The sequence below is a fragment of the Pelophylax lessonae genome, assembly GCF_965119305.1.
Source record: "Pelophylax lessonae genome assembly, chromosome: 13".
Classification (NCBI taxonomy): Eukaryota; Metazoa; Chordata; class Amphibia; order Anura; family Ranidae; genus Pelophylax; species Pelophylax lessonae.
In genome coordinates, this window is record NC_138780.1 from 209880066 (window position 1) to 209897565 (window position 17500).

At 50.8% G+C, this 17500-nt stretch overlaps 1 protein-coding gene across 1 annotated transcript in view; it reads left to right on the forward strand.

Annotated features, from left to right (window-relative positions):
- Positions 1-15624: 15624 nt before the first annotated feature.
- Positions 15625-17500, forward strand: part of YY1 (YY1 transcription factor) — a 12005-nt gene continuing 10129 nt past the window's right edge. The window contains exon 1 of the mRNA XM_082242713.1: positions 15625-15806. Within this exon, the coding sequence (XP_082098839.1) occupies positions 15727-15806 (80 nt within the window). The 5' untranslated portion in view covers positions 15625-15726. The remainder of the gene's footprint in view (positions 15807-17500) is intronic.

Sequence of the window (17500 nt, forward strand, 5' to 3'; positions counted from 1 at the left end):
AGGGGTCACCATCTATGGGGGGGGATGATAAGATGACAGGGAAGGGGGTCACATATGGGGGGGAGTATAAGATTGACAGGAAGGGGGTCACATATGGGGGGGATAGAAGAATGACTGGAAGGGTCACATATGGGGGGGATATAAGATGACAGGAAGGGGTCACATATGGGGGGGATATAAGATGACAGGAAGGGGTCACATATGGGTGGGATATAAGATGACAGGAAGGGGTCACATATGGGGGGGTAGAAGATGACAGGAAGGGGTCACATATGGGGGGGATAGAAGATGACAGGAAGGGGTCACATATGGGGGGGATATAAGATGACAGGAAGGGTCACAATATGGGGGGGGGTAACAGTGAACAGGACGGAAGGGTCACATATGGGGGGGGGGATAAGATGACAGGAGGGGTCCAATATGGGGGGGGATATAAGATGACAGGAAGGGGTCACATATGGGGGGGGATATAAGATGACAGGAAGGGGTCACATATGGGGGGGGTATAAGATGACAGGAAGGGGTCACATATGGGGGGGGATATAAGATGACTGGAAGGGGTCACATATGGGGGGGGATTAAGATGACAGGAAGGGGTCACATATGGGGGGGGATAAATGAGGAAGGGGTCACATATGGGGGGGATATAAGATGACAGGAGGGGTCACATATGGGGGGGGATATAAGATGACAGGAAGGGGTCACATATGGGGGGGGATAAAGATGACAGGAAGGGTGCCACATAGGGGGGATATAAATGACAGGAAGGGGTCACATATGGGGGGGATGTAAGATGAGCAGGGAAGGGGTCACATATGGGGGGGATATAAGAGAGACAGGAAGGGGTCACATATGGGGGGGTATAAGATGACAGGGAGGGGTCACATATGGGGGGATATAAGATGACAGGGAGGGGTCACATATGGGGGGATATAAGATGACAGGAAGGGGTCACATATGGGGGGGATATAAGATGACAGGGAAGGGGGTCACATATGGGGGGGATATAAGATGACAGGAGGGGTCACATATGGGGGGGGATATAAGATGACTGGAAGGGGTCACATATGGGGGGGATATAAGATGACAGGAAGGGGTCACATATGGGGGGGGGGGGATATAAGATGACAGGAAGGGGTCACATAGGGGGGGGGGATATAAGATGACAGGAAGGGGTCACATATGGGGGGGGGATATAAGATGACAGGGAGGGGTCACATATGGGGGGGATATAAGATGACAGGAAGGGGGTCACATATGGGGGGGGATATAAGATGACAGGAAGGGGTCACATATGGGGGGGGGGATATAAGATGACAGGAAGGGGTCACATATGGGGGGGGTATAAGATGACAGGAAGGGGTCACATATGGGGGGGGGGGATATAAGATGACAGGAAGGGGTCACATATGGGGGGATATAAGATGAGACAGGAAGGGGTCACATATGGCGGGGGATATAAGATGACAGGGAGGGGGTCACATATTGAGGGGGGGTATAAGATGACAGGGAGGGGTCACATATGGGGGGGATATAAGATGACGGGGAGGGTCACATATGGGGGAGGGGGTATAAGATGACAGGGAGGGGTCACATATGGGGGGGATATAAGATGACAGGAAAGGGGTCACATATGGGGGGGATATAAAGACAGGGAGGGGTCACATATGGGGGGATATAAGATGAGACAGGAAGGGGTCACGTATGGGGGGGGGTATAAGATGACAGGGAGGGGGGGGTATAAGATGACAGGGAGGGGTCACATATGGGGGGGGGAATATAAGAGAACAGGAGGGGGTCACATATGGGGGGGGATATAAGATGACAGGGAGGGGTCACATATGGGGGGGGGATATAAGATGACTGGAAGGGGTCTCATATGGGGGGGGGATATAAGATGACAGGAAGGGGTCACATATGGGGGGGGGATATAAGATGACAGGAAGGGGTCACATATGGGGGGGGGGATATAAGATGACAGGAAGGGGTCACATATGGGGGGGGATATAAGATGACAGGGAGGGTCACATATGGGGGGGGAATGAGGACAGGAGGGGGTCACATATGGGGGGCGGAATAGAAGAGGACAGGAAGGGGTCACATATGGGGGGGGATATAAGATGATGGAGGGGGTCACATATGGGGGGGATATAACATGACACAGGAAGGGGTCACATATGGGGGGGGATATAAGATGACAGGAAGGGGTCACATATGGGGGGGATATAAGATGACAGGAAGGGGTCACATATGGGGGGGATATAAGATGACAGGGAGGGGTCACATATGGGGGGGATATAAGATGACAGGGGAGGGGGTCACATATGGGGGGGGGATATAAGAAGATAGGAAAGGGTCCCATATGGGGGGGGGAGATGGATATGAGGGGGGTATGTGTTGGGGTATATATATATAATATGAGGGGGATATATAATGCATATATAAGAATAAAATAGGGGAGTATAAAATATGGTATCTAGTATATTATGAGAGGGGTATATATAATATAGGGGGTGTATATAGGGGGTATATATAATGTATATAGGGGTATATAATATGGGGAGACTCTATCTCTCTCTATAAATATATCTATGGGAGGGAGATATGACCTACATGAGAACACGGGGGGGGGGGGGGGAGCTGAGGAGCGAATGGGAAACTAATAATATACATGGGGGGTGGGGGACCTGGAGAGGACATTATATAAATATTGGGGTGGGGGGGTCAGGTGTAAGATGAGGAGATGGTAAGCTGACAGATATGGGGGGGAGGGGCAATATCTAAAATTTTACCACAACTGGGAACATGAGAGACTGGGGGGTAAACAATAACAATTGTTCTAAAGTATCAATATGTATATTTTCCGCCCCCCCCCCTCACATCACATCACCCCCCCACATCACATCACCCCTCACATATACACAAAGCACCCCCCCCCCCCCATCACACCCTCACATATACACACAGAGCCCCACCCCCACATCACCCCTCACATATACACACAGCACCCCCCCCACATCACCCCTCACATATACACACAGCACCCCCCCCCACATAACCCCTCACATATACACACAGCACCCCCACCCACATAACCCCTCACATATACACACACAGAGCCCCACCCCCACATCACCCCTCACATATACACACAGCACCCCCCCCCCACATAACCCCTCACATATACACACAGCACCCCCCCCCCACATAACCCCTCACATATACACACAGCACCCCCCCACATCACCCCTCACATATACACACACAGAGCCCCACCCCCACATCACCCCTCACATATACACACAGCGCCCCACCCCCACATCACCCTCACATATACACACAGCACCCCCCCCCCACATAACCCCTCACATATACACACACAGAGCCCCACCCCCCACATCACCCTCACATATACACACACAGAGCCCCACCCCCACATCACCCCTCACATATACACACAGCACCCCCCCCCCCCCACATAACCCCTCACATATACACACACAGAGCCCCACCCCCACATCACCCCTCACATATACACACAGCACCCCCCCCCCCCACATAACCCCTCACATATACACACACAGAGCCCCACCCCCACATCACCCCTCACATATACACACAGAGCCCCACCCCCACATCACCCCTCACATATACACACAGAGCCCCACCCCCACATCACCCCTCACATATACACACAGCACCCCCCCCCCACATCACCCCTCACATATACACACAGCACCCCCCCCCACATAACCCCTCACATATACACACAGCACCCCCCCCCCCACATCACCCTTCACATATACACACAGAGCCCCACCCCCACATCACCCCTCACATATACACACAGAGCCCCACCCCCACATCACCCTTCACATATACACACAGCACCCCCCCCACATCACATCACCCCTCACATATACACACAGATCCCCCACACCCATCTGACCCGCGCCTGTAAGAGAACCACAACCACAAAGGTCAGGGGTTGCCTGATTACATTATCATATGCAGATGAAATTGTATACAGAAATAGAATTAACCTGAACTAATTATCTAGCCATCTGGACAGAAACAATATGAGTCCATTAACAATGGGACAGACAGGCTTAACAGAATCCACATCACACCTCAATACACAGACAATAGGAAGAGACCACCAGTGACAGACTGTCCATCTCTGACATTGAAGTACAATACACATTATCACAAGTGTAAACACAGAACCCATTTGTAGCAATCCAAACCATATATTCAGTGTCCATGAAGTATCTGTCTTTCACTCCCAGTGATGGTGAGTACCATCACATATCTCCCCCACCCCCACCCCCCCAAAGGTAGACTAACCAGGTACGAGACCTCCAATTGGGTAACAAGTCCCAAAGAGTCCATCCATCATGGCAGCTTCCTTGACAAAGTTGCACATAGTTTGTAAGTTTGTCCCGGCAGGGCGCATGGAGCTCTCATAGCCGATCAGTCTGTGGAAGTCTGGTTTGGGCCGGCCAGACTGGGCTTCTTGGTCACCTGTGTCCCTAATAGACACATAAGAGGGGCCTAGGGGGCTGAGAGAGGGATTTCCCAACCTCTCTAAGGTAAAGCTGTGTTCCACAGGGCCCCCCAACCAAAGTGACTCCCGTCACATTCTCTCCCTTTCAGAAGGAGACTAACACAGGAAGGGGACCCCAAACTGTTTGACTTTGAAGTTAGTCTGTAGTTCCCATCCCCCAATGTCTGTACCCACACAGTACCCCAAACAAATTGTCCCAACTGGAGCGTTACTCACCCAGCCAACCTCCAACCGTAGGTGGAGGTGAGCAAAGCACACTATTACTGTGCCACATTCTCCATTCTTCAGTCAGGATTTTTGGACTGTCAGCTGGTACTTCTGGATATTCCCAGGCAAGGGGAGCCCAGGCCAGGCACTGAGCACAGTCTAGCAGGCGTCTGTAGGTGATCTCCAGCTCCCATTCCTGATTGGTTCGAAACTCCACATCTTCCAGTGCCCAGAAAACCTCAGATATTCAGGATCTCTTCTCTGTAATCCATCATTTCCTCTAACCGCCACTCCAAATCGCTCCCAAATTCGGGGTCCTTGGACAGCCTCTCTAATAACAGCCCCAGGCCGCCCAAGCAAAAGCCTTCTGCTGGTGTCCATGGGCACACTTGGGTTACATACCAGCGGAGGGCTCTGTAGCTCTCGTCCAACCGCATCTCATCCTGGACCAGCCTTCTTAACTCGGCTTTCCATTCCTCATGCGGTTGTCTCCCCAAAATCACCATTCGCACTTCGTACTGTGACCAGTACCTTTCCTGGAAAGAGGGGAGAATTCTTCCCTGGTGTCGCTGCTCAAGGGCTAGCGCTTCCTCCCAGAGTTCCCAGTGGATTGAATCATACCATCCTAGCAGGACCTTCTCTGACACCGGTCCCCTGTGCTGTATCTGCATCTCTTGCAACCTCCTTCCGAATTCCTCTTCCATGGCGGCTGATATCTGTACCTCTCCTCTTCTGCTATCCGGACCTTGGATCCCGGTGGAGGTTTGGATATCCCAGACTGCAGGAAGCATCCCGTGACCCACACTGTACTTGTGGGCTTCCGTCAATATACGGCTTCCTCAGTCGTGAACATAGATATCAGATTTTCCCAGCCGCCCCCATACAAAGCTAGCTGACAACTTAGCTTGTACTGGAATCTTCTCCTTTATTGAACAGTCCCACAGAATTTATATACAGCATGGACCTCTCCCTCCTGATCAAATTACCACGCACAGGTCAGGGGTTGCCTGATTACATTATCATATGCAGATAAAATTGTATACAGAAATAGAATTAACGTGAACTAATTATCTAGTCACCTGGACAGAAACCATATGTGAGGTCATTAACAATTAACAATGGGACAGGCAGACTTGCCAGAATCCACATCACACGTCAATACACAAACAATAGGGAGAGCCTGTCTCTGACATTGAGGTACAATACACATTATCATAACTGTAAACACAGAACCCATTTGAAGGAATCCAAATCATATTCTCAGTGTCCATTAAGTATCTGTCTTTCACTCCCAGTGACGGTGAGTACCGTCACACCGCCTATCCCCCCCCCCCCCCACCACACCCCATCTGACCCTGTGTATCCCACACACCCCATCTGACCCTGCCTTCCCCCCCCCCCCCCACCCCATCTGACCCTGCCTTCCCCCACCATAAACCAAAAACAAAGACTTACATTTTGTTATAAAACATCCAATAAAAGCGTAAAGACCCAAAATTCTCCGTTATTATCTCCAGGTATGGAGGAGGGGAGATATACGGGCGTATCTCTATAGAATATCATCAAAGTTCTATATATTACATAGATGTGTTATATACAGAGTGGTGTGTGTGTGTATGTATGTATGTGTGTGTATATATATATATATATATATATATATATATATATATATATATATATATATATATATATTATACACACACACAGTGAATTGCGAAAGTATTCGGCCCCCTTGAACTTTTCGACCTTTTGCCACATTTCAGGCTTTAAACCTAAAGATATAAAACTGTAATTTCTCTTACGCCCTCCGACAGTCGCCTCCCCCTTCCAAGTCCTCACCAATGGGTATTGACCTTTGCTCCGTAGGAGTAGCTAGGCAACAAGAATTTTTAATACAAAAGATTTTAGCATAGACACACCACTAGGGGCTGTCCCCTCAGTCAATACCTCCCTGCACCAGCATTCCCAACTCAGTTTCTTTGCCTAGCTTAGGAGTAGCTGGCTATCCTGGGCTGGGGCTCAGTCTCAGCCTTCTACCCTTTATTTGATTTTATTTCAAGTATTTTTTCTCTTTTCTTTACTAGCTGTTATTTTGTCAGCCTTAGTTAGGGATCTTCAAATGAAGAATCGTCATGCGGAGCTGGGTCTCGGACTGGCCGCCCTGGATCCCAGGGCTTAGAGCCAGTTGGATTCCCAGCCTGCCATCGAGCGTTCAGCTTAGGTTTTACCCTGGCACATTGAACGACCCATCCCTGTTCGCTGCAGGGATGCTGCCTGTGAGGTGGCTACCTCACTGGACGCCATGACTGCGGTCCACAAGCGTCCTGGCTGCGGCACTCCCTGTCTGCCTTGATAGCGGTTTGCCGCTGGAGACAGCTCCCCACGCCATCTGGTAAGCACCTTCTGTGTGGGGACCTTCTGTATGGGTGTCAGTCTGTGACTGTGTATTACCCCCCATGTCTGTGTAACTGCGGGCTCCCTGTCAGATCCCTGTGTGGCTGCACTGCCTGTGGGCTGCGAGGGGGGGGCCATCCTGCTCTGCTGTTTATTATGCTATGGGTGCAGTTTTTGTGTGCAGACGTGTGTGTGTGGCGGTCGCTGCGGCGATCCGCCATTTTTTCTTTGCCTAAATACTGTGACCGGCCCTGTCTCTGTGCAGCGCCATGTTTTGGCGCCATTCACCGCCATTTTGGCGGGCACTGCTCGGCCGAGCACATGTCGGCGCCATTTTACTGTAGCCTTCTCCCCCAGCCGAGCGGCCATTTTGCCGGAGTCTTCATAGGCTATATCAGTCAGCCAGCATTACATCACTTCCTCTTTCTCTGGGAACAGCGATCGGTGGCAGCAGTCTGGTGTGCTCTCTCCAGGTTTTTAACCTTCTTGTCCTGTCATTCCTTGCTCAGTGTTATCTATCCCTGCGGGGTCAGTGCATACAGCAGTGTGCAGTGGGCTGCGCTCGCCGTGGTATTAAAGGGCCAGTACCTTTATTACTTTTCTGTGCTAGGGCATGGATTCTCAGGATAGCAAGTTTCCCCCCGCCCTGGTGGGGGACCAGGGGACTGCTGCACCCCGCGATGGGGCCGATCTGACCGCTGTAGTGGCTTCCTTGGTGTCTCAGGTGCAAATGCTGATGGCTGAACGATCCGCAAAAAGGGCCAGGGTGTCCGTTTCCTCTGATTCAGAGGGCAATGTGGCTGCTGTGGCTGGCGTACCCTTCTCGGGGTCCCGCTCATCTTTGGACCTTCTGGGGTCCGAGGGGGAGGCAGAGGTGGAGGGGGTTGATGTTTCTCCCCCTGGCTCGCCTGAAGAGCTTGCACTCATGAATGAGCTGATTGGTTCCATAAAGGATACCTTGCACCTGGAGGATGAGCCTACTCCTGCTAGGGTGTCCTCTTTTGGAACGCAGAGGGCTCGCAAATCAGCGCAGGTTTTTCCCTGTCCTGCGGAATTTCACCATACGGTTAATGAACAGTGGCGCAATTTAAAGAAGCCCTTTACTGTGCCAAATAAGTTTACACTGCTTTATCCGTTTGCACCCTCCACCGACGAGCGTTGGTGTGTGGCGCCTCAGGTGGATCACGCGGTGGCCATTTTGAACAAGGCTACTGCGGTGCCTTCTGAGGATACCCCGGTTTTCCGGGACCCCACGGACAGGAGATTGGAGTCTCTTGCCCATCATGCCTATATGGTGGCTGGTTCTATGCTGAAGCCTATTTTTGCTTCCATTATGGCGGCGCAGGCTGTTGCAGATTGGACAAAGATGCTCAGGCGCACCTTAGTGGCTGATTCAGCTTCACCTACCACGTTGGCTATGGTGGACCAGATCCATCAGGGTGTCATGTACTTGTGTGATGCGGACTTGAATTTAGCTCCCTTGGCTGCGCGCCTGTCCAGCGTGGCGATACTGAACCGTCGTCTGATTTGGCTGAAGAATTGGTCGGTCGACCAATCTTCTCGCAAGACACTGGCGGATTTTCCCTACGCGGGATCTCGCCTTTTTGGCGAGGCTTTGGATACCCTGATAAAAGGGGTTACGGGGGGCAAGAGTACTCTCCTGCCCCTGTCCCACAAGCATAAGTCCTTCCGTGGTAAACGGAATTCCTCGTCTAGGCCCTCTCAGGGGTCCTTTCGTGCCTTTCGGTCGCAGTCCAAGGGCAAACCCTTCAAAGGCCAAGGCTCCCAGAAGAAGCCGTGGGCGGGGAAGCAGAAGTCCGGCCAGTCCGGTTCAACTTCCCATACCACTTCCGCCTGAAGGGGCGCCCTCACCAGTTTCTGGGGTGGGGGGACGTCTGCGCGGTTTCCTACAACCTTGGCTGGCCCGCATTGGGGACAGATGGGTTCAGGACATCGTTCGATCTGGTTACAAGATCGAATTTCTCTCTCGGCCGGCGGGCAGATTTTTTCCCTCAAATCTTCAGCTGTCTCCGGAGCGCTTGTGGGATCTGCACCTGGCAGGGCGGGACCTGCGGGCCCAGGGGGTGGTGGTCCCGGTGCCTCATCGGGACAGATTTCGGGGGTTTTACTCCAATCTGTTCACTGTGCCCAGAAAGGAGGGCAAGGTGCGTCCGATTCTGGACGTGAAAGCTCTGAACCGCTTTGTGCGGGTTCGCAAGTTCCGCATGGAATCCCTGCGCTCAGTGGTGGCTGCCCTGAGTCCGGGGGAATTCATGGCCTCCATCGATCTGAAGGATGCGTACCTACACATCCCCATTTTCGAGGGTCACCAGAGGTACCTTCGATTCGCCATTGCGGAGGATCACTACCAATTCGTGGCGTTACCTTTCGGTCTCGCTTTGGCTCCGTGGGTTTTTACCAAGGTGCTGGCGCCGGTTCTGGCCCTGTTGCGAGCACAGGGCATTGCTGTCTTGGGGTATCTGGACGATATCCTGATAAGGTCAAATGCCAGTCAGAGCCTGGTGACCGACCTGTCCACCACAATGCGGACACTGCAGGAGTTCGGTTGGACCATAAACATTCCGAAGTCGACTCTGTGTCCTTCGGTTCGTCTTCCCTACCTGGGAATGATTCTGGACTCTGTCCAAGCGAAGGTTTTCCTACCGGAAGACAAGCTTCGGACTCTTCAGGACGAGGTCAGGTCCCTCAGGGACAACCGACAGTCGTCTCTCTGGACGTGCATGAGGTGTCTAGGTTTGATGGTCTCGGCCTTCGAAGCGATCCCCTTTGCCCAGTTTCACACGCGGAGTCTCCAAGCGGAGATTCTTGCCGAGTGGGACGGGCGGCCGCAATCCCTGGATCTGCGGATTTCGTTGAGCCACAACACCAGAAGGGATCTTCTGTGGTGGCTCCAGTCCCCGGCGGTGTCGGGGGGCAAGTCTTTTCGTCCATTATCGTGGACGGTGCTCACCGCGGATGCCAGTCTGTCGGGCTGGGGTGGTGTTCTGGGCGTTCAGTCCGCCCAGGGAACTTGGTCGGGGGAGGAGCCCTCCCTTCCGATCAACATTCTGGAATTGAGGGTGATAAAGCTTTGCCTTCTGAGGTGGACGGATCGGCTTCGGGGCCGTCCAGTTCGGGTTCAGACGGACAATGCCACCGCGGTGGCCTACATCAACCACCAAGGGGGCACCAGGAGTGCCCGAGCGGCTTGGGAAGTAGCCGACATTCTGTCTTGGCCCGAGACGCACGCCCCGGAGATTACGGCAGTTCACATTCCGGGGGTGGAGAACTGGCAGGCAGATTATCTGAGTCGCCAGACCCTGGACCAGGGAGAATGGTCCCTTCACCCGGATGTCTTCCAGATGTTGTGCGCGAAGTGGGGTTCCCCGGATGTGGACCTGTTCGCCTCTCGTCTGAACAATAAGGTGGAAAGGGTCGTGGCAAGGACGCGCGACCCTCGGGCAGACGCCTCGGACACGTTAGGGGCGCCCTGGCATCAGTATCATCTGATGTATGCCTTTCCACCGATTCAGCTACTGTCCAGGCTTCTTCGCAGGTTAGCATCGGAACCGTACACAGTGATTCGGGTGGCTCCGGACTGGCCTCGCTGGTCTTGGTATGCAGACCTCGTAAATCTGGCAGTCGACGCTCCGTGGCATCTGCCGCTTCGAGAAGACCTGTCTCAAGGGCCGATATTCCATCCTGCTTTACAGTCGCTGGCTTTAACGGCCTGGCTGTTGAAAGCTAGGTCCTGAAGGATAGGGGTCTCTCCCCTGAGGTCATTCCCACTTTGATCAAGGCTAGAAAAGCCTCTTCGGGGAAAATTTACTACCGTACTTGGAAAGCGTATTTTGCTTGGTGTGAGTCCAGGGGGTATTCCCCTCGCTCATACTCGGTGTCGAGAGTGTTGGCTTTCCTCCAAACTGGAGTGGACCAGTGTTTGGCGCTGGCCACGATTAAAGGTCAGATTTCTGCGCTGGCCGTTCTTTTTCAACGCCCTGTGGCGTCTAATTCATTGGTTAGCACCTTTGTTCAGGGGGTGCGACATTTGGCCCCTCCTAGGAGGGAACCTTTGCCTCCATGGGACTTGAACTTAGTTCTGTCCGTGTTACAACCGGCTCCCTTTGAAAAGATCAGGGAGATCTCGTTGTCTCTGTTGTCCAAGAAGGTTGCCTTTTTGGTGGCGATCACTTCGGGTCGCAGGGTGTCGGAGCTGGCGGCTTTCTCCTGCAACTCTCCCTACCTGGTGATCCACAAGGATAAGGTGGTCCTGCGACCTAACCCATCTTTTCTTCCGAAAAGGATCTCGGAATTTCACCTAAATGAAGACATTGTCTTGCCTTCGCTCTGCGCGAAGCCTAAGCATCCGAAGGAGGTTGCCTTACATTCCTTGGATGTTGTCCGGGCGATCAGGGTTTACCTGTCATCCACTGAATCTTTTCGCAAGTCGGATTCCCTCTTTGTCCTTCCTGAGGGACCTCGGAAGGGCATGGCGGCGTCGGCTGCAGCCATCGCCACATGGATCAGACAGATCATTGAGCAATCTACCAGATCTTTGAGTACGTCTTGGGCTTACCGTCATCAGGCTTCTGTGGCCCAGGTGTGTAAGGCGGCGACTTGGTCGTCCGTTCACACCTTCTCAAAATTCTAGAAGGTGGATGTTCAGGCATCGGGTGATGCCTCCTTTGGCCGTAAAGTTCTCAGTGCGGCAGTTTCTTAGGGACCCTTGTTTTTGTGGGCCCTTGGTTATTGGGGTGTTTTACCCCTGGGTTACTTGTTTTCCTGGGTTGTTGCTCCTGTTGAGCACGTTTTCCTGTTGCCCAGTTGGTTCTCTTACTGTGGTAAGGTTCCTTTCTCTGATGTGGGTACTGCGTTGCCTTTCTACGGTTGCGTCTCCCACCCCTCATGTCTGCACTGCTTTGGGACGTCCCATTGGTGAGGACTTGGAAGGGGACGGCGACTGTCGGAGGACGTAAGAGAAAACTGAATTTTTGTAAAATCTTACCGTAAAATTCCTTTCTCTGAGTCCTCCGACAGTCGCCGCCCCCCGCCCCTCTTTTGGGGTTTTTTGTGTACTCTTACTGCTATGCTACCAAACTGAGTTGGGAATGCTGGTGCAGGGAGGTATTGACTGAGGGGACAGCCCCTAGGGGTGTGTCTATGCCAAAAGCTTTTGTATTAACAATTCTTGTTGCCTAGCTACTCCTACGGAGCAAAGGTCAATACCCATTGGTGAGGACTTGGAAGGGGGCGGCGACTGTCGGAGGACTCAGAGAAAGGAATTTTACGGTAAGATTTTACAAAAATTCATTTTTTTTTGTGAAGAATCAACAAGTGGGACACAATCATGAAGTGGAACGAAATTTATTTGATATTTCAAACTTTTTAACAAATAAAAAACTGAAAAATTGGGTGTGCAAAATTATTCAGCCCCCTTAAGTTAATACTTTGTAGCGCCACCTTTTGCTGCGATTACAGCTGTAAGTCACTTGGGGTATGTCTCTATCAGTTTTGCACATCGAGAGACTGAAATTTTTGCCCATTCCTCCTTACAAAACAGCTCGAGCTCAGTGAGGTTGGATGGAGAGCGTTTGTGAACAGCAGTTTTCAGTTCTTTCCACAGATTCTCGATTGGATTCAGGTCTGGACTTTGACTTGGCCATTCTAACACCTGGATATGTTTATTTGTGAACCATTCCATTGTAGATTTTGCTTTATGTTTTGGATCATTGTCTTGTTGGAAGACAAATCTCCGTCCCAGTCTCAGGTCTTTTGAAGACTCCATCAGGTTTTCTTCCAGAATGGTCCTGTATTTGGCTCCATCCATCTTCCCATCAATTTTAACCATCTTCCCTGTCCCTGCTGAAGAAAAGCAGGCCCAAACCATGATGCTGCCACCACCATGTTTGACAGTGGGGATGGTGTGTTCAGGGTGATGAGCTGTGTTGCTTTTACGCCAAACATAACGTTTTGCATTGTTGCCAAAAATTTGATTTTGGTTTCATCTGAGCAGAGCCCCTTCTTCCACATGTTTGGTGTCTCCCAGGTGGCTTGTGGCAAACTTTAAACGACACTTTTTATGGATATCTTTAAGAAATGTCTTTCTTCTTGCCACTCTTCCATAAAGGCCAGATTTGTGCAGTATACGACTGATTGTTGTCCTATGGACAGAGTCTCCCACCTCAGCTGTAGATCTCTGCAGTTCATCCAGAGTGATCATGGGCCTCTTGGCTGCATCTCTGATCAGTCTTCTCCTTGTATGAGCTGAAAGTTTAGAGGGACGGCCAGGTCTTCGTAGATTTGCAGTGGTCTGATACTCCTTCCATTTCAATATTATCGCTTGCACAGAGCTCCTTGGGATGTTTAAAGCTTGGGAAATCTTTTTGTATCCAAATCCGGCTTTAAACTTCTCCAAAACAGTATCTCGGACCTGCCTGGTGTGTTCCTTGTTCTTCATGATGCTCTCTGCGCTTTAAACGGACCTCTGAGACTATCACAGTGCAGGTGCATTTATACGGAGACTTGATTACACACAGGTGGATTCTATTTATCATCATTAGTCATTTAGGTCAACATTGGATCATTCAGAGATCCTCACTGAACTTCTGGAGAGAGTTTGCTGCACTGAAAGTAAAGGGGCTGAATAATTTTGCACGCCCAATTTTTCAGTTTTTTTATTTGTTAAAGTTTGAAATATCCAATAAATTTCGTTCCACTTCATGATTGTGTCCCACATGTTGTTGATTCTTCACAAAAAATTACAGTTTTATATCTTTATGTTTGAAGCCTGAAATGTGGCAAAAGGTCGCAAAGTTCAAGGGGGCCGAATACTTTCGCAAGGCACTGGTAGATGTGGTATATACAGAGTGGTGTGTGGATATAGATATATAGATGTTATATACAGAGTGGTGTATTTATATTATATATAGATTGGTTTATATTATATATAGATGTGTTATATACAGAATGGTGTATATAGATGTTATATACAGAGTGGTATATATTGGTGACACCCCCAAAATTCAGGATCTTAGAAAATGAGAATATTACATAAGACCAATAAAAAATGGATTTATAATCGAGAAATGTCTTAGTGAGAAGTCTGCCCATGTACAGTATAGGGGGAGAAGTCTGCCCTTGTACGGTGTAGGGGGGGGGGGGAAAAGTCTGCCCTTGTACGGTGTAGGGGGGGGAAAAGTCTGCCCTTATACAGTGGAGGAGAAGTCTGCCCATGTACAGTATAGGGGGAGAAGTCTGCCCATGTACAGTATAGGGGGAGAAGTCTGCCCATGTACAGCATAGGATGAGAAGTCTGTCCATGTACAGCATAGGATGAGAAGTCTGTCCATGTACAGTATAGGAGGAGAAGTCTGTCCATGTACAGTATAGGAGGAGAAGTCTGTCCATGTACAGTATAGGAGGAGAAGTCTGCCCATGTACAGTATAGGATGAGAAGTCTGCCCATGTACAGTATAGGATGAGAAGTCTGCCCATGTACAGTATAGGGGGAGAAGTCTGCCCATGTACAGTATAGGGGGAGAAGTCTGTCCATGTACAGTATAGGGGGAGAAGTCTGCCCATGTACAGTATAGGGGGAGAAGTCTGCCCATGTACAGTATAGGATGAGAAGTCTGTCCATGTACAGTATAGGATGAGAAGTCTGCCCATGTACAGTATAGGGGGAGAAGTCTGCCCATGTACAGTATAGGGGGAGAAGTCTGCCCATGTACAGCATAGGATGAGAAGTCTGTCCATGTACAGCATAGGATGAGAAGTCTGTCCATGTACAGTATAGGAGGAGAAGTCTGTCCATGTACAGTATAGGAGGAGAAGTCTGTCCATGTACAGTATAGGATGAGAAGTCTGCCCATGTACAGTATAGGATGAGAAGTCTGCCCATGTACAGTATAGGGGGAGAAGTCTGCCCATGTACAGTATAGGGGGAGAAGTCTGCCCATGTACAGTGGAGAAGTCTGTCCATGTACAGTGGAGAAGTCTGTCCATGTACAGTGGAGGGGGAGAAGTCTGTCCATGTACAGTGGAGGGGGGAGAAGTCTGTCCATGTACAGTATAGGGGGGAGAAGTCTGTCCATGTACGGTATAGGGGGGAGAAGTCTGTCCATGTACGGTATAGGGGGAGAAGTCTGTCCATGTACGGTATAGGGGGAGAAGTCTGTCCATGTACGGTATAGGATGCACTCAGTACTTGGTCAGGGCTCCTTTTGCATGAATAGAAGCGGATCCCCCATAATGCACATCAGGAATGGGGAAATATTGGGGCAAGAATCCGCCTCATGCCTCTGATGTCATTGTTGGGGGTGGGGGATGTTCTCGTCCAGTTATCTGGTGTCATACCTGACCACTGCACCATTGAAACTGCTTGTGTGAGACGAGGCCTGGAGTGGCGCCCTCTAGAGGAGGTTGTGGTAGGCTGATGAATGAAGGAGGTGTGATGAACGCTTTGTTGTCTTGCAGATGATAAGAAGGACATTGACCATGAGACGGTGGTGGAGGAGCAAATCATCGGAGAGAATTCTCCTCCCGATTACTCGGAATACATGACCGGGAAGAAGCTTCCTCCGGGGGGAATTCCAGGCATCGACCTCTCCGATCCAAAGCAGCTGGCCGAATTCGCCAGGTAATTGTCAGCTGTATGCCCAATGCAGGGGGTAGTAAAGACTAATGCATTGTGCTGCCATTCACCCATCCCCCCCCCCCCCCCCCACACACACACACTGCCAGAGATAAGTGCTGTATGTTGCGAGAATATGCATTGTGGTGCGACTCCGAGCAAAGTCTGTGTTCTGTTTCCACATAGCCCTGCGGCCTGACCGCCCCGCGCCAATGCCGCAGATCCCGGGGGGGGGGATGCGCCCTGCGCCAATGCCGCAGGTCCCGGGGGGGATGCGCCAGGCGCCAATGCCGCAGATCCCGGGGGGTGCGCCAATGCCGCATATGCCGGGGGGGTGCGCCCCATGCCAATGCTGCAGATCCCGTCCATAAATTGGAGACAGATTTCAGTACCCCCCCAGCATTGCAGAGGAGTGATGGTGGAAGAATGATCGCTCTCACTCCGACATAGTCACCCCCCCATGTGAAGATTTTATACATCTCTCCTCTGTGCTCCATTGAGTCTCATCTGGTACCGGCCATGGGGGGGGGGGATTAAGTGAAAGGGGGGCCTGGAAGTGATGTCATAACATGTGGCAACTGGGGTGGGGACGACGACTTGTATCTGCTCAGCCCCCCCCCCCCCCCCCCCCCCGCTAGCTCACAGATGGGCAAGCAGAGACCAGGAGACATGGCAGGGGCGCCCTTACCGGAGGAGAGGGGGGAGCGCAATCTGGCGGCGGCGGGGGGGTGGTTCTTTAGATGGGTAAACTGCCTTTTATGAAGTCTCCATTCACACCTGAGTGCAGTTTTGCGGGTGTTGGGAGACAGGCGCTGACCTATAAGGAGAACGCCTCTAATCTGCCTAAAGAATCTCCATCCACTTTGAGTTTCAGGTGACAAAGCTCTGATATGTGAACGGGGGCCAATGAAATGAACGGGGGGGGGGGGGGGGCAATGAAATGAATGGGATTTTGCTTGTTGGGTGATTTGAGCCTCCAGTGGCAGTTGACACGTATGTGATGTCAGACATTGGATGTGACGTGTGTTTGATGGGAATTCAGCCATACAGATTGGTGTTATGGAGGAACTGGCAGTGGATTGGATGTGACGTGTGTGTGATGGAGGAACTGGCAGTGGATTGGATGTGACGTGTGATTGGTGTGATGGAGGAACTCGCAGTGGATTGCAGGGCTGTGGAGTCGGAGTAAATTTTGGGCACTTGGAGTTGGAGTCTGCGAACAATACTCCGACTCCTACTCGTACTAAATTTAGATTGGAATTAAAAAAAAAAAGCAAGTTTAAATGTCCCAATTCACAAAAAGTTATAATTAATGACTTAGTCTAAGGAAACTTATAATTGAGGCCAAATGTAAAAAGGAAGAACTACAGAAAGTTCTGAAAGGACGTTTTGTCTTCCTTAAAATGGATGCCGGCACACGTCAGAGTCAATTATTTTGCTATTAATGTTAGATTTGTGGTTGAAAATGACAAAACAATAAGACGGACCCTCGGATTAAAGGACACTCAGGCACTGATATCACACCAGTGATTACCTTCAGAAGTTGGTGGAGGGTGTTCTAGAAGATTTTGAAATTACAAAGATTTTATGTTGTGACAGATAACGGTTCTAACATGTTGAGCACAATTGAGAAGATGAACGCAGATGAAGAAGGTAACAAACAGATATTAGAGTTAGAGGAAGACGGCTCTGCAAGTATT